The following is a 26,739-nucleotide window of genomic DNA, read 5'->3' as shown; positions in this document are numbered from 1 at the left end:
TCAAGATGGGTGTGTTTATTATGTGTAATATAAACTATCACAGTGTGCTGTATACAGCTCACCTATAAAAAGTTATGTTATGTATGTGCTAAAGATGTTGTGGAAGAAAATCCATCTAAAAACATCAAGCTAATAAGCAAGGGACAACACACATACATTTGCATTGAAAGTCAAGGCGATCAAGCCAACAGAAAAAACAAATTGAGCAGCGGATGAAGAAGGATCTTGGTACCTGCAAAGCTGAGACAAATCAGACCTGGAGAGGAACTCTAGCTTTACTTTTCAAAGAATGCATTCCCAAGGTTTTCTGGACCATAGAAGGGAGGAGGGATTCCTTTGTTACCCATCACTCCGGGGACAAAAGGAAGAGAATCCTCTGATTCTATGAACATAAAAACAGTACCATATTTCAACATTTGTAATGAGATGGATGAGCCTGATACCCAGCAGCTGATGGTGCTGCATCCCCCTTATGAAATTTCATGCCCCACCCCCACACCGAGGAGGCCTGCCCCCGCTTTGCCTAATCCTGACATAAAGGACAAAGCACTCTGTGAAAGCAGGATCCCATCCTCTGGGAAGGCTAGGGATTGCCCGTGACTTGAGGAAGGAAACAGTTTAGGCAGACTGTGATTTTCTAAGACTAAGTTTTGGAAAGTGTGTTTTATTGTATTTTTAACAATACCTCTGTCTTTTTCTCTTATCTTAGTGTAACACCAAGAGACCCAGGTTGCCAGCACCAGCAATTGAACCTGCAATTATAGGATCTATAGCCCTGTGCTCTACCCCATGAGCTAAAGGCCAGCTGGCACTCAGCTGAGGCTGTAGAGCAGAAACTTCACCACCCTAGTATAAGGTCTCAGTGCCTCTGGGTACTACATTAGTATCATGTAAATGGCTGTTCTTTGCTAATAATATATTCCCGATTTACTACAAAACCATCTCAGTGCCGTCCATTAAAGTGAAGCATAAGATTTCAGCTAACTTAAGAGGCTGATGAGGGGTGCTCTGCCACTTTGGAGGCAGCGAAGTTGGTGACTTCAGGGAGTGTCCAGTGAGTGGGACTGGACACTGCTGGGAGATGTTTACTGGTTGGCACCTGCAAGGCAAGGGTGAGACTGGCAGAGTCTTGAAGTGTTTGCTAACAAGGCACACAGGCTGGCATGGCAAGGAGCTGACACAGAGCTTAGCAGCAGCAAAGCTCTCGCTCTAGCTAAGGCAAGTAGTAACACATTTCTGAGGGTAGCCATGTTAGTTGGCATCAGCAAAAACAAGGAGTCCTGTGATAAGTAACACCTCTGATGAAGTGGGCTCTCATCCACGAACGCTTATGCCCAAATAAAACTGTTTCTTCAAGGTGCCACAGAACTCCTCATTGTTTCACTAGTAACACAATGGTTCACATTTCTGGGTGTCCTGAACGCTAGGACATGGGGCTAGAACAAGCTCACAGGAGCCCTAAAAACGCAGGATATTATTCTTGCTAATTCCACAGTAATTACCAACTTTACTCCATCCACTGTCTGACCTAAAGCTCACTGGAGTCAATAGGAGTCTTTCCTGCAACTTCAATAGCCTTTAGACCAGGCCCCTAGAGGGACCATTACCCAAATCTTGGACTAGGTAAGATTTTATGTTTTCATGATCTTGGATTCATTTTGGTTTCCTCTCTGTGCTGCAAACACTTTGGAATTATGGGCTGTTCTACTGGGGTCTGTCCGGTGGGCCACTCTCAGATAAAAGGATGCTCCCAGGTGAGAAGCGAAGGAAGCAGGTACCTGGCGTGGAACCGTAGGAGGAAGCTGTAGGGCCACCACAGTGCTTGCCCCCAGGAGAGCCCATCAAGCCCTCAGTTCCAGGGGGCGGGGGCTGGGAACTGGGGGACAGTGTGCCTGTCTAGACTGCAAGCGCTGCAGGCCAGAAGTGTGTCTTCATACAGCACCGAGCATGCTGTGGCCATTTCACCAGCAGTCGCCAAGTTCATTCATGCTGATCCTCCTTCCCTCTTAATGGAGCAAAACTCAGGGGCGTGGGAATTCTTCAAGAGCCCCCCTCCAAGCTAGGGGTAGGCACCCCGTGAGCCTGCAGCCCAGACCCTCCCCACATGGGAGAAGCTGCAAGACTTTTACCTGTGGGCCTGAAATCCTTCCACCCCGCCCCCACATACTCGTGGTGAGCTGCTCCGCCCCCCACAGCAGCTGATTCCCTCTCCTGCCCTGCCCCCACCAGTGGCTGCAACGGCGGAGCGTCGGCAGCCGAGGAACTACAACTCCCAGCAGTCCCCAGGGGGCCGGAGTCTCGCGGAGGTTGGCCGCGCGGAGGGTTCTGGGAGTTGTAGTTCCCTATGGGCGGCGCGGGCGTAGGGCTGAACGGAAGTCGGGCGGGGCAGGAACTACAGCGGTGCCGGCCCGGGGCTGGCGTGGCGGCTCTTCGCCGGGGAGGTGGAGCGGCGCGGTGCTGGCTGCCCCCGCCCGTCACCATGCGCCCGGCCTTGGCCGTCGGGCTGGTCTTCAGCGGCTGCTGCAGCAACGTGGTGTTCCTGGAGCTGCTGGTCAGGTGCGAGCCGCGCCCGGCGCGGGGCAGGGGCAGGGGCCGGGACCAATGAGGGGGCTGCTGGGCTGGGGGGGCAGGGACCAATGATGGGGCTCATGGGCTGGGGGGAGGGCAGGGGCTGATGATGGAGCTCCTGGGCTGTCGGGAGGGCAGGGGCTGATGATGGAGCTCCTGGGCTGCGGGGAGGGCAGGGGCTGATGATGGAGCTCCTGGGCTGGGCTGGGCTGGGCTGGGGGTGGGCAGGGACCAATGATGGGGCGGGGCTGGGGCTGGGGCAGGGACCAATGATGGCGCTGGGCTGGGGCTGGGGCTGGGTGTGGGGCAGGGACCAATGATGGCGCTGGGCTGGGGCTGGGGCTGGGGGAGGGGGAGGGGGAAGGGGAGAGGGGGCAGGGACCAATGATGGGGCTGGGCTGGGCTGGGGATGGGGCAGGGACCAATGATCGGGCTCCTGTGCTGGGGATGGGGCAGGGACCAATGATGGGGTAGCTGGGCTGGGGGTGGAGCTGGGGGTGTGGGCATTGGCTCCTGGGCTGGTGGGGTGGGGTAGGGGACCTTGACTGGGCTCCTGGGCTGGGAGAAGGAGTTGAGGGGCAGGGGTTGATGATGTGGGTCCTTGGTGGGTGTGAGGTCAGGGCTCCGAGGCTGGGGGGTAGGGGGCAGGAACTGATGATGTGGCTTCTGGGCTGGGGGCTCCTGGTGTGGTGCTGGGGCTGGGGGGTGGGGGAGGGCTCCTGGGTGTTTGGGGGTGAGTGTGTGTCAAGTCTCCCTCTGCGTAGACACTCTGAGTTGTCCCAACCCCTTGCTACAGAGTATGAGCTGTTTAGCTGCGGGACAGAGCTGTCCTGTGGGAGGAGAGCAAGGATTAGACTTAGACCCTGAGTTTCTGAGTGGGATGTGCTCCCTGCTTCTCTGCACCCTGTTCCACCCCATCTCCTGAGCGTGCTAGAGCCTCTCTCCTATCCCCCAGCACCTCCTGATGCTGTAAAACATTTGCCCCAGGGCACACGGTAAGCACCCAAAGGTAGGGGAAAGTGCTGATTGACAGGAAGCACTGGAGGGAACTGCTGGGAGGAGGGGCTGTTGGTGGCTGCTCCAGAGGTGGTGCACGATGCACCTAAAGCGTGAGATCCAGGGCAGTTCCCCCAGCTGAACACGCTCCAAGGCCATCTCTGCGTAGCAGACGGTGCTTTTGGTTTCAGTGTTCCCTAGTTCAGGTCTCAGTGCACTGGCCCCGCAGGCAGCCATACCACTAAGCACCCACTGAAGTCAATGCATTGCAAGTGCTTAGAACGTGGGCAAAATCAGGCCAGGCGTGACTTGCCCAGGGCCACCGGCACACCTGTGTCAGAGCCAGGTCATCCTGTTTTACAGCCCTATGCAATGGAACATGGCCAACCACAAGTTTTCAGAAATCAAACCATCAGCCAAAGAAGTCATGGTCGACTTCAGCTGCAGCCTTCAACTTCCTGAAAGGCAGCTCTAAAGAGGAGGGTGAGAAACTGTTCTCAGTGGTGTCAGATGGCAGAACAAGAAGTAATGGTCTGAAGTTGAAGAGGGAGAGGTGTAGGTTAGATGTTAGGAAAAAACTACTTCACCAGGAGGGTGGGGAAGCATTGGAATGCATTGCCTAGAGAGGTGGTGGATTCTCCATCTCTCGGTTTTAAAGTCCCAGCTGGACAAGGTGCTGGCTCGGATGACTTAGTGGGGGTTGATCCTGCTTCAAGCAGGGGGCTGCACTAGATGACCTCCTGAGGTCCCTTCCAGCCTTGGGATTCTGTGTGACTTAACCTCTTATAATATTTCTGAGGGGGTGGGGGGGGGGGGCGGATAATCTTATGTTATTTGTCTTCTCTTTTCTGAGCTTTAGGGTATGCCTGAGCCATGTTTTCAAGTTTTTCTGTGCAAATTTGAGTAAAAACATGAAAACAAGGATTTTAAATATTCACTTGATTCAAGGACCTTGGGCACTGAAATATCATGGGATTCATGTTAAAATTATGAAATCTGTCAACATTGCAGTGCTTTCTATACAAGTCACTTTCCCTTCCATGACTCAGGTTACCCATTAGCAGCATGCCAGTGTTTACATACCTGGGGTATATTGTATGTTCCTGCAGTGTTTGCAGATCAATGTGCTGTACAGTATTACTGGCATAAGCTATTGTTTTAGTAAGCTGGAGCTGGGCTGGGGGGGAAGCAAACAGAGGAAAGCCAGGGAATTTCCGAGTCAATGAGCTGCTAAGAAGAAAGTCACATTGAGTGGCTTTTCCCTGTATGGGTACCAAAAGAACATGGCAATACCTTGAGAAAAAGCGCACTCTGACATGAACTTGCCTATCCATAACAAAGTCAGCTACTCATTGACCAAGCGAAAGAATGTTTTACTTCCTGTCGTACAGTGGTTAAACCAGGACTTCACTTCTTGGTAGCCTTGCCCAGTCCACAGAATGTTTTACCAGTTCCTCGTTAGCCAGCAGCATATTGAGGAAACTAATTTCTCCCCGCTCAAGCTTGGATTGGACAGACCCTCAGAAAACCAACCCCCAGCATTGCAAGACGAGCATTAAGTTGGAACCTGCAATGAAAAAGGGAAAGAGGATGCCCAAAAAACACCTGGTGTAGAAACCTGAAGGCAGACGTTAAAAAGATCACCCAGGACCAGGGACGCTGGTGAATGATCATCAGTGGCCTGTGCTCCAAGAGGTAGGAGTGGAAGAGGCTTCAGTCAAGCAAGAAAGCTTCCATGTGGTACCAATGAGAGCAGTGCCATTAGAGACAGACCTACCTGTGTGCAGTGTTGTCGTAATTCTGCCAGCCCCAAGATACAAGAAAGAAAAGGTGAGTGAGGTAATTAACTTTTACTGGGCCAACTTCTGTTCGTCAGACACTCAAGCTTTTGAGCTAGAAGATCTACCAAATTGCTTTTTCAAGCATCCTACCTCTGGTCAAGCAATTAAGGCCCCTATGTCAATGAGGTTCTATACGAAGACATGAGTTTACAAAGATGTGGCTGCAGGATCGGGGCCTAAAATGATAAACTGGAAAGAAGAGAGGGGGCTGGTAGCAAAGCATCACATTTCGTATTGCAAAGAGATCCATAGGAATCCAGTTACCACTCCAGAGCTGAGATTCAGGTTTTGAAGCTTCACCCGAGAATGCTGCAGGTATATCATCCTCACTAAAAGGAAGGCGCCAATATTTCTTTAAAGGTGATCAGCAGAAAGGACTTTTTCCTTTTGTAAACTGGGCACGTGCTCTTCTTCTTTATGATGTATGGAGGAGGCCTGACAGGTCTGGGCACATTGTAATGGATGCTGTCAAAACATGTACTTAGTACTAGAGAGACTTTATGGCCATCCCAATAAACATCCCGCTGAGCAGCATTGTTGAAACCCCCATTTGAGTGAGATGAACTGAGCAAGTGAGCTCATTCTCCCAGTGCTCCCAGCTGTGCTTCTCTTTCCCGTGGTCTTCTGAGAGCTGGCTAGGCACGTGGTTTTGGGCTATTCTAGTTGTTTCCAGCTGCAAAACTGCATCAAGAGATTTTTGCTGCCCCTTCCTAATAGCTGCTGTGTTTCCTCGATGCTAACAATTAGGTGACTGGAAATGGCTGTGGAGGAGGCTGCAGAGCTCTCTGTAATGAGTTCTAGATTAGATCACACATACCCCAGGGGCATGAAGAGGTCTTCTAGGGGAGCCCCTCAAATCATCTAGCTATTTGCCTACTTTTATAACAGGCTGCATAAATGTTACTACAGGTTGAACCTTTCTAGTCCAAGACACTCTGGTCCAGCAACAGCCATAATTGGGCATAGAATCATAGAAGCGTAGGACTGGAAGGGACCTCGAGAGGCCATCAAGTCCAGCCCCCTGCCCTCGTGGCAGGACCAAGCACTTTCTAGACCATCCCTGAAAGCCGTCTATCTAACCTCTTCTTAAATATCTCCAGTGATGGAGATTCTACCACCTCCCTTGGCAATTCGTTCCAGTGTTTGATCACCCTGACAGTTAGGAACTTTTTCCTAATGTCCAACCTGAACCTCCCCTGCTGCAATTTAAGTCCATTGCTGCTTGTTCTCTCCTCAGAGGCAAGGAAGAACAAGTTCCCTCCCTCTGCCTTATGACATCCTTTTCGATACCTGAAAACTGCTATCATGTCCCCCCTCAATCTTCTCTTTTCCAAACTAAACAAGCCCAATTCTTTCAGGTTTACTTCATAGGTCATGTTCTCTAGACCTCTGATCATTCTCATTGCTCTCCTCTGGACCCTCTCCAATTTCTCCACATCCTTCCTGAACTGCGGTGCCCAGAACAGGACATACTACTCCAGCTGAGGCCTAACCAGCGCAGAGTAGAGCATGAGAATGACTTCTCGTGTCTTCTTCACAACACACCTGTTAATGCATCCTAGAATCATGTTTGCTTTTTTTGCAACAGCATCACATGGTTGACTCATATTTAGCTTGTGGTCCACTATAACCCCTAGATCCCTTTCTGCTGTACTCATTCCTAGGCAGTCCTTTCCCATTCTGTGTGTGTGACACTGATTGTTCCTTCCTAAGTGGAGCACTTTGCATTTGTCCTTATTAAACTTCATCCTGTTTACCTCAGCCCATTTCTCCAGTTTATCCAGATCCTTTTGAATTATGACCCTATCCTCCAAAGAAGTTGCAATGCCTCCCAGCTTGGTATCATCTGCAAACTTAATAAGTGTACTTTCTACGTCAATATCTAAATCGTTAATGAAGATATTGAACAGAACCGGTCCTAAAACAGACCCCTGCAGAACCCCACTAGTTATACTTTTCCAGTAGGATTGAAAACCATTAATAACTACTCTGGGTACGGTTATCCAGCCAGTTGTTCACCCACCTTATAGTAGCCCCATCTAAGTTGTATTTGTGTAGTTTATTGATAAGTATATTATGTGAGACCATGTCAGATGCTTTACTGAAGTCTAGGTATACCCCATCCACCGCTTCTCCCTTATCCACAAGGCTCGTTATTCTATCAAAGAAAGCTATTAGATTGGTCTGACATGATCTGTTTTTAACAAAACCACGCTGACTGTTCCCTATCACCTTACCACCTTCCAAATGCTTGCAGATGATTTCTTTAATGACCTGCTCCATTATCTTTCCTGGCACAGAAGTTAAGCTGACTGGCCTGTAGTTTCCCGGGTTATTCTTGTTCCCCTTTTTATAAATGGGTACTATATTTGCCCTTTTCCAGTCTTCTGGAATCTCTCCCATCTCCCATGATTTTCCAAAAATGATTGCTGAAGGCTCAGATACCTCTTCTATCAGCTCCTTGAGGATTCTAGGATGCATTTCATCAGGCCCTGGTGATTTGCAGACATCTAATTTTTCTAAGTAAATTTTAATTTGTTCTTTTCTTATTTCAACTTCTAAACCTATCCCTTTTTCACTAGCATTCTCTATGTCAGGCATTCCTTCAGATTTCTCAGTGAAGACCGAAACAAAGAAATCATTAAACGTCTCTGCCATTTCCAAATTCCCTGTTACTGTTTCTCCCACGTCACTGACCAATGGCCCTATCCTCTCCTTGGTCTTCCTCTTGTTACCAATGTATTTGTAAAAAGCCTTCTTGCTTCCCTTTATGCTTGTAGCCAGTTTGAGCTCATTTTGTGCCTTAGCCTTTCTAATCTTGCTCCTGCATGTTCGTGTTGTTTGCCTATATTCATCCTTTGTAATTTGTCCTAGTTTCCATTTCTTATACGATTCCTTTTTTATTTTGAGATCATGCAAGATCTCCTGGTTAAGCCAAGGCAGTCTTTTGCCATGTTTTCTATCTTTCCTACGCAGTGGGATAGCTTGCTTTTGGGCCCTTAATAATGTCCCTTTGAAAAACTGCCAACTCTCCTCAGCCGTTTTTCCCCCTCAGTTTAACTTCCCATGGGACCTTACCTACCAGCTGTCTGAGTTTACCAAAATCTGCCTTCCTGAAATCCATTATCTCTATTGTACTGTTTTCCCTTCTACCCTTCCTTAGAATTGTGAACTCTATGATTTCATGATCACTTTCACCCAAGCATCCTTCCACTTTCAAATTCTCAATAATTTCCTCCCTATTTGTTAAAATTAAATCTAGAACAGCTTCCCCGGGTAGCTTTTTCAACCTTTTGGAATAAAAAGTTGTCTGCAATGCAATCCAAGAATTTATTGGACAGTCTGTCCCCTGCTGTATTAGTTTCCCAACATATATCTGGATAGTTGAAGTCCCCCATCACCACCAAATTCTGGGCCCTGGATGGTTTTGTTAGCTGTTTAAAGAGAGCCTCGTCCACCTCTTCCACCTGGGTAGGGGGCCTGTCGGAGACGCCTAGTAGGACCTCATCCTTGTTTTTAACTCCTCTGCGTCTAACCCAGAGACTTTCAACCCGTCCATCTCCTACGTTCATCTCCACCTCTGTCCAAGTGTGAACATTTTTAATATACAAGGCAACACCTCCTCCCTTCTTTCCCTGTCTGTCCTTCCTAAGCAGGCTGTACCCTTCAATACCAACATTCCAATCATGAGTATTATCCCACCAAGTTTCTGTGATGCCAATGATATCATAGTTGTATTCATTTATTAGTACTTTCAATTCTTCTTGTTTATTTCCCATACTTCTTGCAATTGTATATAGGCATCTCAGACATTGATTTGGTCTTGCCTCCCAGTTTTGTCCTGGCCCTCTTTTTACTCTCCCAGTGTAGCCCATACTCCCTCCCATTTCAAGTTCATCTCCCAGGTATCCATGCTCTCCACTTACCTGCAGGCTTTGCTCCCCTGCCCCCGTCGAACCTAGTTTAAAGCCCTCCTCACTAGGTTAGCCAGCCTGTGTCCGAATATGGTCTTCCCCCTCCTCGAAAGGTGAACGCTATCTCTGCCTAGCAGTCCTTCCCGGAACAGGATCCCGTGGTCAAAGAAACCAAAGTCTTCCTGGCGACACCATCTATGCAACCAAGCATTCACCTCTAGGATACACCTGTCTCTGCCTGGGCCCCTACCTCTGACAGGCAGGATTGAAGAGAATACCACCTGCGCCCCAAACCCCCTGACCCGTGCCCCCAAAGCCCTGAAGTCACTCTTGACCAGCTCAGCGTCACACCTCTCAGTATCGTTAGTGCCCACATGGATGAGAGTGATTTTCATTAGCCAGATATCCACTTACCATGGCTGTGGCTAAGTTTTCTGCAGTCCCATAAAGATTATACACCCCAGTCCTGGCTGTCAGTGCTCTGTGCTGTTATTTAGCTCTAATTTACCCCGAAATGTCTTCTAAGAGCCCATAAGCAGTGGGAGTGTTAGTAGTGCTGCTCAACCCTGTTGGCCTCCTGTGGTTTGGAAAATTCTCTGGCTCATCACTGGTGAGACCCGGACCAGAGGATCCTGGGCTAGAGAAGTTCAAGCTGTCGTGAAATCAGTACAAACTAACTTTTCATACAATGCCTTGTTTATACTGCTTTCTATACGATACACTGAAATGTAAGTGAAAATCACGTGGGAAATGTGAGAGAGCAATTTTTTAGTAAGGATGCAGTGTGACATCTCTGTATTTTTTATGTCTAAATGAGGTGAAACGTGAGGGGTGTGCAAGACCAAACGGACTCCCGTAAGCTGTTCAGTAGTCTAGAAAGGATGAGAACCATTGACCTAGCCTATGCCACAAAGAAACATTTTGCCTTTTGGACTTTGTACTAGACTGCACAGAAGAGATCATTCAAGTCCCTAGGGGAAGGGAAAGGGAAACACAGAAGGGTGGTGATCTTAATGAATGAGTGAGATGAAAGACCTACAACAATTGGAACGTAATTTAAATTTATTGGAGGATTATTGTCCTAACAAAGGAGAATCGGTTATCTGAGTGCAGTTAAAATAACAGTTGAGAATTAATTGGTGTAATTAGGCTCTGAGTCATTTTATGTAAACCCACCAAGGCATGGTGGTTTTTTATGTGAATGTGGCCATCTTATCTGTTTTCCTTTTGTGTTAGCTTTATGTCAACACAGGGTAGCTTGTCATTGATTTCTTGCTTCATGTGTGGCATGAAGATGCAGAGTTTCCTATACCTCAGGAGACTGAAGGGGAATGGATTGGAATAATTAAATCCTAAACTAATCAGAGATCATTCTGGCATCCTGCTAGGCTTTTAATTACTCTTTCCCAATCCCTCTCCAATCACCCCGCTCCAGGGACGTGAACCGAACGAGAGGCCAGAGAGAAAGAGAAACCTACGGATGGCTAATTGGACATGTTTGTCTCTACGTTCCTGTTAACTGAGTTTGCATCTTAGTCACAAGTGGACAGCAAATCAGTGAAAAATGGGTCCTCCCCAGTTTCAAAGTCCACAGTTTTAGCTCTTTGCACCCAGTGCTCATATACATTGAAGAGTCCTTTGCACTGGTTTGCATCAAAGAGGTCGGTTTCAGAGACTGTCAGAAAAGGGGAAGTATCATCTCAAATTCCTTTCTCCTGCCACCATAAAGTGAGGGAGGAGGAGGGAGGCAGAATGAGCTGCTCTTGCATTGAAGCTCCCGGCCAGTCAAGTCCTCCAGCAAATGTTGTGTCTTGCATCAGAGTTCCGTGGGAGCATCTCTGAATGTTGGCCTCAGCTCGTCTGGTCCAGGGACGGACGCACGGACGAACACACACGATTTATACAGTAGGTAGTAGCTCAGGACACAGTCACACCCTTGTGAGCAATTGCTTGCGTCTCACGTTAGTTACGGTTTCTCCATCTGCTCCCAGAGCTTAAATTCCCACAAGGCTTTATATGTAGTCCAGGAGCATTACAAGCTCCCAGGTCCTGTGGTGGGAATGAGAGTGCTTCAGGGGACAAGTACTGAAGGAGGATCATGCTGGTGCTGATTCAGACTCCCCAGTTAGTGACCATGGGGAAGGGAGATGGTTTGGTCCCTGGGAGGAGGAGAACAACCCCAAACCAACCAGAAGTCCTGTGGCACCTTATAGACCAACAGATAGTTTTGAGCCTAAGCTTTCATGGGCGAAGACCTGCTTCATCATTGCATCTGACGAAGCGGGTCTTTGCTCACAAAAACTTATGCTCAAAAATATCTGTTGGTCTATAAGGTGCCAGAGGACTTCTGGTTGGTTTTGCGGATACAGCTGAACATGGCCACCGCTCTGATACTTGTCAGCCCCAAAGCAGGGACCTGGATTGGATTATGTGTGCTGCTACTAATAGTTTATGAAAGCCCAAAGAAAAACAGTTATCAACAACTGAAAAGCATTACACACACGAAAACAGACATGGTAAACTATTATAGGCCTATAATTGCTACTTAAGAATAGAATTAACCTGCTGGAAGAAGTAACGCAGACACTCGCCTGACGATGAATAGCCACAAACTGAGCAGAACACATGGCTTAAAGAGGATGTGAATGATTTTCTTATTAAGCAATTGAAAGGCAGAGAATGTTGGTATTTGTAGCAATGTCCATGATGCAATGAAGCTAGCTTTACACACTTCAGCTGCCCCTTTGTTAAACATAATTCTCTTTCATCTTTTAAGAAGATGCAGGGATGCTCCACGGCCCTCTTTATTTGGTGGTAAATAATGGCGACAAATGTTGAAGTGTAACTGCTTTATTTTTTTTTTTAAATATTGGGAATGAATGAACAATTCTGATGGGCGCTTAGGGAAGAGATGATTAAGTGCAGCTAAAAAACTGAGCATTTCAGCTGAATTTGGCATTAAAGACTTGATTTGTTTTTTCTCATGGCCTCACCCTGCCCCCCACCAACTCCTTCACACACCCCAGTTTGGGAACCACTGACCTAATTGGTGCCATAAATGTTGTTAGCAAATCACCCCGTACTTCATCCCCTCACAAGGCAATAGAAGAGCCATAATGGACAACTTATAACATGAGCCAGAGTGTGGCATTCGCTCTTCCATAGCATCAAGATAAGGGATATAATATAGCCCCACTGAGAAATTAATGTTTAAGACACACCAAGCCATTGAATCGAGTCCATATCCAGTACCTCAGGAAGAACAGCAAATAAACAATAAAATTCCCATAGCAAACAATAGATACTTAGAAATGTCACCCTGTCACAGTGATGGGTAACCTAGGCTAGTGACTGGGCTGTACGAGTGGCCCTCCATCTCAGTAGGCCACAAAATTGTCGTAGCCAAGACGGTCTCCTGGGATAAGGTAGGTTTGCGAACTGGGCTTGTGTAACCTAGAATTTGCAGGGTGTGCTGATCAACCTGTAGCAGCACTTTGATTGGATGCAGAGGGAGCACATGGCTCTCAGTCGGTGTTGTGTGCAGTCCACACACACCTCACTTTGTGTGCCTTTGCTTTAAGCATGTGTCATTTTAGAAATACCAGTGGCGGGGGGGGGACCCAACAGGGACGGAAACCAGCTGAATCTGGCAACCCTGCCTGTGAGCAACCGTAAACAAAATGTCTCATGGGCCATGTGTAGAACCCCGGTGGGGCTCCGGTCATTCGCCATCGCCTTGGCACAGTGAAACACACACAACGTAGGCAGAGTCTTCGCCGTTCCATAACCATCACTCACGCTGGAAGCTCAGGGAGGAAGAGCTCTGCTAACAATGGGCCTCAGTGAAATGGAGGCACCGTCCATTCCACCATCCAAATGCTGAGTTTACGGGAAAAGCGCTTCCTCAAAAGGTCTCCTGTTGAAATGCAAGGAAGGAGAATTGAGCATGCCTCTGAGAGAAGAGAAGGAGGTGACAGTAGTAACCAGAATATATGGCAGCTTGGTACCAAGTAGAAACAAATGCTATGGAGTGGGCACCTAGGACAATGATTTGTTATTTTGTTGAGCCCCTATCCTGTCACCGTCTGCGTTGTATCTCGTCTGCTTGGTCATCTCAATAAGCTTTGGCTAAATGAATGGTTCAGTAGGTGGCTCTTTCCCCTCTGGGTCAGGACTGAGCAAATGTCCCATCATATACCTGTACCACTGCATCTGCTGACCTGCTGCATTTGTATAGGATCTTGGTCCATTGTGAGCCCGGAGGTGCCATCATAACCCAGATCTTTCAGAAGAAATGTAAAACTGAAGCACTGGCCTGTGAGGGTGGTTATGGCTCCAAGCCCTTCTTTCAGGAATAAAATACAAGATAGTAACACTGGTGTCCTACTTGTTTTCCAAAGGGTTATTTGTTCTTATGGGCTAGTTCTCACTGCAGTTTCGGATGGATAACAATCTAAAGGTCTCGGCACTACTTCTCAACTGCCTGCATATCTGAAAGATCACCTAAGGCGTAGCCCTGCATGATGTTCATCTTGATCTTCCTTTTAGTTCTGAATGAGGCTACTACCATTCTTGGTCCATGGACTCCCCATCCAGTCAATGCCTTCTGCACTTCTTTTGAAAATATAAATGCCATTCCTTCTGCATGTGGAGCATTGTCATCTTCATTGCCCTGGGTACAGTAGCATCTCTTCTGTTGGCAATCTTAGTTGTCCTGGCTGTAGCCATCTGGTCTCACTGAGCCCAAGTGTTGCAAACTTAGAGCGTCACATTTCTGCAGCCACTTGCATTGCCTTTCCTGTTTTGTACCTTGTCCTGATGTTCCGATGATCACGGTTTTCCTGGTTGATAGAAGGATGGTCAGGATTGTAGCTTCCTTCTGGCTTCCATTACAGTACGTCTTATTCCCTCGAGATGAGGCCCTTTACCTCCCAGGAGTGGAATCTGTTGAACTGTCACCAATGTTTCTGAGGCTGAGATTTTTTTACAGTGCAAGGGTGCTACTCATACTCCCAACTCTCCTTTCCCAGCCGGGCTTAGGACTGGCCATGGCAGAGTTAAAGAACCTATATAGAAGAAAACAAGATCTTGCATCATTTCCTGTCTTCAGCCTGCCAAGTAGTGTTTCTGTGTACTGTTGAACAGCTGCCAAGCTTCTCCCCAGCAGTGGCTACATCCCAATGAAGTGGTCCCTGAGATTAGCGTGTATGTGAATTTACTGTGGATGTGCCTATATTGAAGTGATGAGGTCTATGTAAGAACTATGCTGAGTAAGCTTGTGTAGTGCATTAAACTGGTAAACGCAGGTAAGCGCTCTATGAATGCAAGCGATTAGTCCCTCCTCGGTGCATTCAGTTGCAATACCATGTCGTTATTATGTTTCTCCTTCTCTCTCTCGTCCGTCCCCCCCCCCCCCCCCCAAAATCCAGAGAGTTTCCAGGATGCGGGAACATAGTGACATTTGCACAGTTCTTATTCATAGCCGTGGAAGGCTTCATCTTTGAAGCCAAATTTGGAAGGAAGCAGCCGGCCATCCCACTAAGGTACAGTAGACTTAAATGCTTTGGCTGGGCTTGGGTTCACGAGATTGCGGTTATCACTTAGTGGTTAATAACACAGCTTACCCGTTTATCCTGTCTAAAGCCCTTCCTTTTCCAGAGTTAGCAACGCCTCCTTCAGAACTTGTCATGTACAGTATTAATCGTCCCAGATAAATGAGTTAACAGGAAACTTACAGCCTTTTCTCCTAGGGAAACATGTTAGTAGCTGTTTAGTAAGCAAGCGCTACTTTTAGGGGACTGGATCTGTCTGGGGTTTGGTAATTAGTGGAGCCCACTGGAAACCTGTGGGAAAGACATCTGAAAACTTTTTTTTCACCCCCTCTTACTCGGTAGGAGACAATCCTTTATTGACCTAGAAAGCCAGGTTGGTTTTCCCCCTCTGCTCCCTGTGACTTGATGGCCTGTGAGAAAGGGCTTAGTTTCAGGATGAGCCTATGACGGGGCAGTCAGCCAGGGGCTCTCAAGCCACAGGCAGCTCTTTGCTCGATGAAATGTGGCTTCCGTTGGAGCTGCATGCCCAGATTGCTCGCTGCTGCTCTGCACACACGCCCCAGCGCCTGGGGGGAAAGATGATGAGAGCTGGGAGTTCCTGGCTCTGGGAGAGGGAAGGAGGATTGGTCCAGAGTGGGGGGCTGGGGCTGCGGCTGCCTGGCTCTGAAGGAGGGGAGGGGGATGGGGTTTGAGCAGCGTGTCTGGGGGTGCCTGGCTCTGAGAGAGGGAAGGGAGGTTGGTCCAGAGTGTGGGGCTGGGGGTGCCTGGCTCTGGAGGAGGGGAGGGGGGACGGGCTTAGACCGGGAGGGCTGGGGGTGCCTGGCTCTGGAGGAGGGGAGGGGGACGGGCTTAGACCGGGAGGGCTGGGGGTGCCTGGCTCTGGAGGAGGGGAGGGGGACGGGCTTAGACCGGGAGGGCTGGGGGTGCCTGGCTCTGGAGGAGGAGGAGGAGGGGGGCATTGAATCATGTATTATATATACTTAAAATATCTATATACAGCTAAATAACAGATATCTATCTATAGATAGATAGATAAAAATAAATGTAGACTGCATGGCTCTTTGCACTCTATCCCCATCTATTTTGGCTCTTAGCCGCTAACTGGTTGGCCACACCTGCATGAGAGAACACCGAGAAGTTGCATCCTGGTCTCCAACTTGCTTCGCTCACCAGCCCCTTGTGTTTCCCTTTCAGATACTACCTGATCATGGTGGCCATGTTCTTCACTGTCAGCATAGTGAATAACTATGCCCTGAATCTAAACATAGCCATGCCGCTGCACATGATATTCAGATCAGTGAGTACCTTTGCTGGCCTTTCCCTTGGTATGTGCCTGTTAACATCTCTGCTCAATGCCCAGAACACACGCTGGTCTCCCTCCAGGCCCGGCTGAGGAGGAGAAAGTCGCATGGGCAGACAGTGCTTCACAGCTACGATACAATGCATAAAGATAGCAGTATTGTTAATGGAGAAGGGATGGCCTTTGGTTCCTGGTTCTGCAGTAGACACCCTCGGAGAACTTGACCTGTTTTGTTATGGCCCGTGCCTCCGTTTCCCCATCTGTTAAATGGAAATAATATAACCACGTAACAAGTGGTCTGAGAACCAATAAATCTTTGTGAGGCATTTGCATATTACAGAGATAGCCATTGCAATGCACGCATTTGGCTGTCAGGGCTGATATGCTGGTTTGTCTGTCCCTTATCCTGAAGAGAAGCTTCCTCTTACACTTGGGGAAACCGAGGCATAGAGCTGTTGAATAACTCACCCAGGATCACAGGTAGAGGTGGTGTTAAAGACAGTATCCAGACTCCGGAGTTCCTGACTCCAAGCCCTGCACTCAGGCCACAAAGTAACTCACTTCTGTTGCACATAAAAGCCCTACACCTCACTGGCATTTCGATCTCTTCTTCTCTGCCAGACGTAGCAAGGGATACGTTTGCAAAAACTGCCCATTGTGCAGGATGCACAAGTTTGCATGTGCAAACACCCAGTAGCTATTTTGTTGAGGTTATACTGGGCATGTGAGTGGCCCGTCTGAAAACTAATGTAAAGTTTTGCCTGCTCTTTGCATCGCTCGTTCCCTACAACCTGCAGATTTGCGGATGCTTTTGTAGGGAGCAGCAAAGAGCATTGTACCATAGGTGAACTGTGCCGAAATAAAACAACTGGCCCAGAGAGCGTTATTAACCCCTTGAGTCCTGAACTGCACTGACAGGATCATTTGGGGTGAGGTGATGTCACCTAATGTGGGAAGTCTGACTGCAGAGCCCCTGGTCAGGAAAATTAACCCCATCTCATTTCCTTTCTGCACTGCAATGCCCTGTTAAAGGCCCATGCCGTATGTGGGGCTGTATACACGCTGCTAGTCCTTTATGCTCCCTTAGGGGGTGCACCTCATGCTTGAAGAGACACTCATGTTCACAAATTTTGACAACAAGAAGTCCTGTGGCACCTTACAGACGAACAGATATTTTGGAGCATAAGTGGAAGCTTATAAGGTGCCACAGGACTTCTTGTTGTTTTTGAAGATACAGACTAACTCAGCTACCTCTCTGATGCCAGTTTTGATGTCTGCAGAAAAGTGTCAAGGTAAACTTAGGTTAAAGCCGAAAGGAAATCTTTGCTTGTGTAACAGGTGTGATGTAACAGGTGTGATGTACTAGGCTGTGGAGTAACCTATGAGAAGCAGGTGGTGCCCAAGGGCTTGACACATCTCCAATCTGGACTATTAAAAAGACCGATTCCAGGAATTCGTCCTGCACTGACCTAGGCAAACCTCCTAGTCCTCTCACCTGACTGTTATCCTTCCTGAGCCATCCCAAGAGAGAGGGCCGAGCTTGCTTCCCATGTTCTCCGTGCCATAAATGCACTGATTTCCCTGCTTCCCCTGCGAGTCCTATTGCTTTTTGTTCTTTGGGTCTAATGAGCATCGGTCCCTCGCTGATTTCAGTCTCTTTCCATCCTGATCTTGAGGCTGTTGTTCCTGTTTGTGACCTGCACTTACCTGTTCAGAGCACACAGGATTTTTTGTTGAATGTGTTTCTATTTCTGGGAGAGTGCCTAACCCACTGACCTTGTTTTGCTTTTCTCTTTCCCGCCTGCCCAGGGCTCTCTCATAGCGAGCATGGTTCTAGGTATCATCATTTTGAAAAAAAGGTAAATTATGCCTCCCAGTTTCATCAGAAAAATGTATTTCCTGACATTGCCAGTGCAACATTGGATAGTCAGCAACCTTTGGCACCTATGCAAAACTTTTCATCTGCAAAGCGCTTTAATCTTGATCTGTCATCTCCCAAGTGTCCATACCCTTTTCCTCTCCCTGATGGGGAAACTGAGGTGTTGAAGGTAAGCGACCTGCCAGAGGTCAGAGAGGGAGTCAGTGTCGAAGCTAGGATTGGTGCTCCAGCTGTACCTCTCTGAGGCCAACTGAGGCTGAATACAGAGCATTTCGGTACTACTGCTTTGCATTCCTGCACCATTTTCAGTCTGAGGAGCTGGGGGTTTTATGAGCATTAGTCCATTAAGCCCAGTATCACCCTGAAGTGACAGGTAAGTAGTTAAGGAGAGTTGGTCCCAGGTTCCTGCCTATCTGCCGGTGTGCACTGCGACTATAAATGGAGAAGAGGCAATCGGGAAGAGTGAGGCTTTGTCGCTCAGGTGCACCGACACTTGCTGGGAGATCGACCTGTTCAAATACTCTCCTGTCGACCTCCCTCAGTGAGGCTGGCCAGATAAGTCGATGGTAGCTACAGTAACCCCTCGATACAGTGGACCCCGTTTTACTGGACATCGGTACTACCGGGCGTCCGCTATCCTCCCCGCAAAGAAAATAGGTTCACAGCAGCTGCAGGGGCCGGGGGTGGGACTGCCACAGCCACAGGATCCCAGTCCCGCCCCCCTCTGCTGGGATCACCACAGCCATGGGGTCTCGGTTTGTAGCTGGGACCCCCGCAGGGTCCCTGGGCCATGGCTGAGAGAGCCACTGCTGCCGTGGGGTCCCCCTCCTCCCCTGTGTCTGGGATCACTGCAGAGCGAGGACAAGCCCCTGTGCTCAGAGTAAACCCTCGGCTATAATGGACTTTCTCTTTAACAGACACCCCTCCCCATCAGTCCGCTATATTGAGGGTTGTACTGTACATTGGGTCCCAGCTACGCCATTGCTATGGGAGCTCTCGGCTTCCATGTTTTTCAAGAAGCTTTTGTGTTTGCTGCAGTTAGCGTGTGTGGGTCTTCGTCCTGCTCCAGGGGCCGCTTCACCTAAAGGATAAGTTTACACCTAAGTGAGCTCCGGGTGCCATTAGCACGGACCAGCCGGGACCCAGGGCAAGCTGCTGGCCCAGGCAGCCATTGGAGTTGTGTGAGGCTTGGCACTGCAGTGAGAGCTCTCTCCTACTGGCCTGTTCGCCTCTGGGGACGAAAAGTACAGGGCTCGGGCAAGAGGGTGACCAGAATGACATGATCTTAAGGGCTCCCGATGTTGTGATCAAGTGGGGCTAGGACCCTGTTGGTTCTTGGAAAGAAAACACTTCAGTCTCTCAGCATAAAGAAGCCGGAACTGAAAGAGCTTTTCTTTGATTCCCTCCTGTTCAACAGTTCCTAGACAGTATTCGTTCCAGATTTGCACCCTTGTAACTGAGCAGAATCAGGCCCTATGCATGTACAGTGCAGCACTGGGGAAAGCCCCCAGGTTGGAAAGGGCTGGAGTAAGATGCTGAAATATCTTTCCTCTTGTTTGCAGGTACAGCATATCTAAATACACCTCTATAGCCCTTGTGTCTGTGGGGATATTTATCTGCACTTTCATGTCTGCAAAACAAGTGGTAAGGAATGCTTTTAAAGTGTCTGCCTCTCTTGAGCTGGGAGCCCTATTAACAGTAGGCGCTGCCACAGATACCTTAATCCAACAAAAGAGAATTGCCTGTATCAGTGAGAAGAGAGTATACTGAGTATTTTTTGTCTGTTTCCCTGGAGATTTCCTTCCCGCAGTGGGACGCCTGATTTTTGCTGACCTTCACATTTTGTTTTCCGTTCAAGATGCCTTTTATGACTTGCTGTGTAGTTGCCTGAATATCAAGTTACTTTCACCCGCAGAGGAGATAAAATAATTGGGGTTAATGTATTTGATTAGCAGCTGTTGCTCTCCCAGTGGGTTGATGCTGCATAGAATGGCAGTGTCTGTCTTACAACCTTGCTCTCAGCTTGCTGAACAAGTGGCTTTTCAAACTAGAAATTTCCAGGTCTGGCTCAGACCCAACTATGATCTTTTTGTAAGTTTAAGCATAAACAGGATGGAAATTTTTTGCAAGCCGGGAGGGTGTGGTTTGGAGGTGAGGAAAATGCACACAAGCGCGTAACTTTTCGTTTTCAAGGTTTTTCCATTTTGGTTTAGCATCAAAGCAAGAAAGACCAAAAAATTGAAACTGACCAGGGAGTTAGGGCTTGGAAAGATGCAACTGAAAGCTGGTTTAATTTGTCCCAGTTGTGAGGGCCTGCACATTGTGTAAGCCTACTGCAGACTTGTAGTGACAATAACTCTCCAAGAGATGTTGCATTCTGCTAGTGTCTTCAAGGAAACTGGACTGCACGTGTCTATGTGGAGTAAACTAGTGTCATGGGGAAAATATACTTAAGTGTGTAGGATAGAAAGGGACCTCCTGGGTCACAGAGACCCATCTCCTGCTATCACAAGCAACTGTAGAGAAAACAGCTTCCAAGAGCTTCATGGAGCCCACCCGCATTCATTGTGTAGTAACTGTAAGCAAGTCTCTTGTTCTTGCATGGAGACAGCTGCTTGCAGCTCATGCATGGTATATGAAGCAGGGTTCTTCTGCATCCTGGCAGATTTAAATTCAGGAGATGATTGAATTCACAGATGCGTTAAGCAGCTGTACTTCTCAGCTAAACTAGTGGTGATAATCCACCTTAACTTTAATAGGTACACAGCAAATACTGAGGGCTGGGGTTATGCCACATAGTACAGGCTCAGGTATCAGCCTATGCGCAGCTGCGTCCCGTTGTCGTTAGACAGGCTCCTGAATAAGTCTGTTTTCCATCCCGCAAAAGTCCCCGTGCACCCGCAGCTTCTCTTGATTTCATTAGAAGCTCACCATCTCTGAGCCCCGGGGCCCCTCTTGTTTTGGAAGCTGATCAAAACGCTCAAGGTGCAGCCAGTGCTCTCATTTCACAATCCCTGCTAGCGGAGCAGTCTACCAGTAAAGGACGGAATTGTCTGCAAAGCAGATGTCTTTCACTATCGCCGAGCTCAGCTGTGGGTTGTGCCAGCATAGTGCTTTATGTTAATATTAGCAGCTGGGGTTAAGCTTTCCAAATACCTCAAATATCCCAAAGTAGCAGTTTCACCATAGCGCAGGCAATCAAGAGTTAAGATAAAGGGAGCGGAGCAGTGTTCCCTGTAAGCTGAGCGCTCGGGCAGGCACCCAGGAGAGAGTCAGATGCCGCCCAGCTGATTATCAAAGTGCCCACCGCTCCCTCAGCCAACAGCGTGTGTTTCAACGGGTGGTGCACACCCACACACGCCTCGGTGCACAGAACAAAATTTGTTCCACACATGGATACAAAACAGTTGGAGGGAGTGTTGGCGGGGGAGGGACACATGCCTGCAGCCAGCGTGTTTCTGTGAAAGGGTCACTTCGTTAGTCGCCTTCATCTTTCATCCTAACTAGGGTGGCCGTCCATCCCATATTGGGCGGGACGGTTCCGTATTTGGGATGCCAAAAAGGCGTCCTGACTTCCCTTTTTTTAAAGGGACTCATTGTCCCGTATTCACCTCCCCCCGCCCCAGCCTCATGGAAGCTGGGAGAGCATGGGCAGCTGCCACTTCCCTGGGCTCCCAGGGAGCACCAGGCTCTGCGGCTTCCCTGGGGCTCCCAGGAAGCAATGGTGGCTGCCGGCTCCCCGGGGCTTGGAGAAGCTGCCCCTCCCCCCATATCTTCCTGCCCTGTACTTGGGACAGGGAGCTGTGGTCGTCCTAGTCATAACCCAGTGGTTCCACAGAAGCAGGGCTAACAGCAGCATGTGCTGTAACTGCCGCGTGCTCTCCGCGACCAGTGAAGCAACTCCCAGGTGCAGCGGGACACTTGGGGTGGCCTGGGATGCGGTATAGGTTGAACCTCTCTCATCCGCACCTCACAACCTGACTGGTGTCGGATGAGAGAATTTGCCCGACCACGGGAGGCCAATATTGCGTCTCAGCATTCCCAACATTTCCGCTGCTCTCTGGGCTCTTAGAAGACATTTGGGGTAAATTACAGCTAGGTAACAGCACAGAACTCTGAGAGCTGGGGCGGGTGGCGAGAAACAAACTTTGTGGCACCACTGGAAACTTGGCCACACCCATGGCAAGCGGTCATCCGGCTAACTGAAATCATGCCTGGTGAGAGAGGTTCAGACTGTGTTCAGATAGGTTTGGGACACAATCCGTCATCTTCTGGGAAGAGAGAGAAGAGTGGAAGCTGCCACATTGCGTCCATTGTGACAATCTGTCTCTTTCCTCCCTTAGGCTTCTAAGTCCAGCTCCAGCAAAGAGGACGGAGTACATGTCTTCATATGGTGGCTGTTAGGTCTGTAAGTGTGTGACGCTCATTGGCTTTGTAATGACGCTAGTCCAGGTTTCTTTCCCGGGTCTGATCTCTGAGCCTGCCGCTGTGTTTGCACTGCACAGCAGCAGGGAGGGGGCTGATACCCCACCCCAGGGATGAGTTGCATTCCCATTGTTGATTGAAGCAGAATCATGCTGCCCTCTCTCACCCTGTTGATACAAGCCAATCACATGGCAAAGAGCTACTTTCAACCAGCTGGTCCAAAATGGTAACTGCTAACCTGAGGGGAGGGTTAGTGATGGGGGTAGGTCTCACCTATGTCAGGTCTTTTCCTGGGTTACTTTGCAGCAGCAAATTTGAAAGATTCATATTAAATTGAGAAGGGCGGCATCCAACCTCACGTGGATGGGTACCGCTGATGGAACCAAGATTAGCATCAGGGCCTCACTGTATAACGCAGACACTCTGTAGGAAAGAGACATGGGAGGATAACCCGCCAAGTGTTAGTGTCTAGAAATAACACAGCATCCGGTAAAGAAAGTACTTAGGGATCAAAGGACAGTCTCAAGGCCTGTGACTGATATTTCAAGGAACCCAGTATCATCCCTGGTCCCTTTTGCACGTGGGGCAGTAACTCCCCCTAGCCATTTACAGGGCCTTGCTTCAGATTTGCAAAATCTGTTCGGGAAGTAACAAATCTAAGGCAGCTGGGGGTACATCTAGGCTATACAGAAGGTAGACCCAGTCAGAATCACTTTTCTGGGGGTGGATTTTCCACACCCAATAGGGACATGTGAAATCTAACAGTCTGGGGTCAACAGTCAACCCCTGTCCTCCTCAGTCTCGCGAGGAGTAAGGGAGGTCAACTTGAGAGTTAGTCCCTTCGACCTCCCTCTGTGAGGACGGCCAGGTAAGTGGATTGCAGATAAGTTGATTCTAGTTACACAATTGCCATAGCTAGAATGGCCTATCTACAATCGACTTTAATGTCTAGCATGGACCTGGCCTAAATCACTTTTGAACCTAAGGCCCGCGATGATTCAATCCTGTTGGGTCCAAAGGAGACTTAACACCTAAGTCACCTGGGTAAAATATTCAAATGCCACCAGCACCTGCAAGTTGCAGCTCCATTCTCTTGTGGGTTTTCCCATTCTCTTCCACATCAAGCCAAACCCTGGAGATCTGCCCGTGCTGATTGATGTGAGGTTGGTTAAGCTCTGGGGCAGCGCAGTAAGGCCGCTTTTGTGTTCCAGGTATTGTGGCCCTGACCTTCGCTCTCCTCATGTCCGCCAGAATGGGGATCTTTCAGGAGACCATCTACAAGCAGTTTGGGAAGCACTCCAAGGAGGCACTCTTCTACAACGTAAGTTGCTGCCCTTGTGAACTTTTCCAGTCTGCTCTAGGCCACAGAAACGCTGACCCGAGCGGGAACGTTTTTGGAGAGAATGCAGCACTGAAGGGCCGGATCCTTGGTCAGAGCCATGCAGGCAGCTCCTGGTGATGTGGGGTACTAGCAGATGTTTCATAGGGAATAATCGTGCACAATGATTTAATAACAGGGGTAGCCAAGTTAGTCTGTATCTTCAAAAGCAACAGGCAGTCCTGTGGCATTCTTTGCCCACGAAAGCTTATGCTCCAAAATATCTGTTAGTCTATAAGGTGCCATAGCACTTCTTAATGATTTAATAACAGGTCTCTTCCCGTCTCTGTGTCCTAGGATGCCAGGTTACTATGATGTTGGGGAAATGAGGCCTGCGTTGGCCAAAAACTGTGCCCAAATCTCTCGCTCAGATGTTTGACCCTTTAGAGCATGAGGGCTGGGTCAGTGAATGCATTTCCTTGTTATAATCCTGCGCCGCTCCGCCAAGAGTGTCTGAGCATTTTGACTTGGGGTCGGAGGGATGGGCAAGCTGTGGATGAGCTCAGCTTGTACATGGTCACCCTCCACCGAGCCGGTTAGTGTCAAAGCATTTGTCGTGGAAGTGCCTGTATGCAGGCTCTTGCTACTGATGTGGGTTCTCTGTGTGGTATCAGTTTAAAGCTCTGCATTGAACTTCTCTCTTGCCATAGCATGCCATGCCTCTCCCTGGCTTCCTCCTCCTTGGTCCGGACATCTACACCCATGCTGTTCTCTTCAGTCAGTCTGGTGAGTTTTCTTTGCGCAAGTTGATTCCCTGCAGTGCAGGAGTCTCTGGGTGAGACTGTCCAGCTGGTGGTTATGCAGGTCAGCTGAAGTAACTTCAGTGCCCCCTTCTGAGCTTAAGTTTGTGAATTGCTCTGGAGGATGCTGTAAAGTATCGGAAGGAGGAGAAACACATTTCAGTGGTGTGTGTAAACGATTAAGTTAAGTTATGATACAGTAGAGATCTATCAAATCATGACAGGTGTGGAAAAAGTGAGTAAGGAAACATTATTTACTTGTTCCCATAACACAAGAACTTGGGGTCACCAAATGGAATTAATGGGTAGCAGGTTTCAAAGTAACAAAAGGGAGTTTTTCTTCACACGATGCACGGTCGAGCTGGGAACTCCTCACCAGAGCAGGTTGTGAAGACCAGGACTGTAACAGGTTCAGAAAAGAACTACAGCAGGGTTTGTTTCCCAGTTTTATTGGGCCACAAAACCTTTTTAAACTTGAAGGAATTCTGCAGAACCCCATTCCAAGGCTCTACCCACCTCAGCCCCAAACTCATCCCCGCCATCTCCAAGCTTAACCCCTCTCAGCCCCAAACTCACCTCCCCATCCTCAGGAGTAATTCACCTCCGATCCAGACTGGCCCCTGGGACTAACCCATCTGTGGCCCTGGCTGGGGAGTCTATGCCGGGTGGCCAGGGGCACCCAGCAGAAGGAGGGACAGCGTGGAGGTGTTCTGCTGGCAGGGTTGAGCCGAGCCAGAAGGGTGGGGCTGCTCAGGTAGAAGGGTGAGTGAGGGGCTCTGTGCAGCTCCCTGCCTTGCCACCACTAAAATAATAGAACTAAATTCAGTTGGTTTAACAGCCGGTCCCTCCTGCCATCCTGCCGGCCATTAAACCAATTAAATTTAGTTCTACTGTTTCGGCGGCGGCAGGGCAGGGAGCCGCAGACAGATTTTCTTGTAGAACCTTGGGGTTCCACAGAACACCATTTGGGAAATGCAGAACTGGATACATTCATGGAGGGTTGGGTCCCTTAGCCAGGACGGGTTGAAATGGTGTCCCTGGCCTCTGTTTGTCAGAGGCTGGAAATGGATGACAGGAGAGGGATTGCTTTGATTCCCTCTTCTGTTCACTCCCTCTTGGGCTCCTGGCATTGGCCTCTGTTGGAAGACAGGACACTGGGCTAGATGGACCTTTGGTCTGACCCAGTGTGGCTGTTCTTATGATCTCAACCCTGCTAAGACATCTGTGCTTCCCTTTGTTATCTGCAGTCCCGTCAGAATCAGTGGGTCTGTTTGTGTGCCTAAAGTTACTCACATGCCTAAGTGAAACCTGAACAACTGGAGAATAAACCCCACCTGTCATACCCACATCCCTGATGTTATCTGATAGCTGAAAACTTTTCTACATGGCATTTCATAAACAGTTCCCCTGAACACACAGCTAGTCCCTAGTCAGTAGCAGCCATGTAAGAATACAGATATTGGTATCTGGGGCAAAACTGGGCTGTTCTTCTTCCCCATTCAGAAGAATCAAGTGAGAACAGATTTCATTAAAGCATTCACTGCAGGGGAGCCTTAGCATGGGACGGGAAAGAAGCCCTACAACAGGATTGAATGGACCGGAGTCTCTGGCTGAAATTAAGATCCATGAAGCAGCAGGGGCTTGCGGCAGTTCGGAAGTTAGCCTGTTACCCGTGTCTGGGCAGCCACATGGTGCAGGAACATGGAAATGTTTTCTTCCAGCTTTCTTACTCAAGCATCAGCAGTCAGGGATTGCCCGTGCAGAGCTGCCTGTGTGAAATTTCCTTCCTGCCCCCACAGACCTTTCAGAAGCGTGTGCAAACTGGAATTCCTATGCTCGCTGCCAAAACCAAACAAAAAGCAGATTGATAATGGACCCACCTTAGGCTGGGAATTCAGAACTGCACAGCTCTCCTTGCTTATCCCAGCCAAAGCTTTGCCCAGCTGGTGTGTGTCATGCACAAACAGTGGTAGAGTTAAGCTCCATCCACACTGGTTCCCACGGGCTAAAACACCCATGGGAAAAAGCAATGGTTGCTCAGCACACACCAGCAGCCCAGGGTCAGCATCTCCCACTGCCCCCAGTGCCTCCCACCCACCGCCAGCCCTGCTGATTGGCTCCTCCCTGCCTCAGCACCTTCCAGTCA

At 48.8% G+C, this 26,739-nt stretch overlaps 1 protein-coding gene across 1 annotated transcript in view; it reads left to right on the top strand.

The window, feature by feature from the left end:
- The first annotated feature begins 2,414 nt into the window (after window positions 1-2,414).
- Window positions 2,415-26,739, top strand: part of SLC35B4 (solute carrier family 35 member B4) — a 32,016-nt gene continuing 7,691 nt past the window's right edge. The window contains exons 1-8 of the mRNA XM_074984192.1: window positions 2,415-2,556; window positions 14,749-14,862; window positions 16,066-16,168; window positions 17,981-18,030; window positions 19,613-19,694; window positions 22,394-22,454; window positions 23,687-23,796; window positions 24,504-24,579. Coding sequence (XP_074840293.1) covers window positions 2,480-2,556; window positions 14,749-14,862; window positions 16,066-16,168; window positions 17,981-18,030; window positions 19,613-19,694; window positions 22,394-22,454; window positions 23,687-23,796; window positions 24,504-24,579 — 673 coding nt within the window. The 5' untranslated portion in view covers window positions 2,415-2,479. The remainder of the gene's footprint in view (window positions 2,557-14,748; window positions 14,863-16,065; window positions 16,169-17,980; window positions 18,031-19,612; window positions 19,695-22,393; window positions 22,455-23,686; window positions 23,797-24,503; window positions 24,580-26,739) is intronic.

This window comes from Carettochelys insculpta, chromosome 1 (genome assembly GCF_033958435.1).
Source record: "Carettochelys insculpta isolate YL-2023 chromosome 1, ASM3395843v1, whole genome shotgun sequence".
NCBI lineage: Eukaryota > Metazoa > Chordata > Testudines > Carettochelyidae > Carettochelys > Carettochelys insculpta.
Note: the sequence above shows the minus strand (reverse complement) of the source record. Positions and strands in the feature narration are given on the sequence as shown.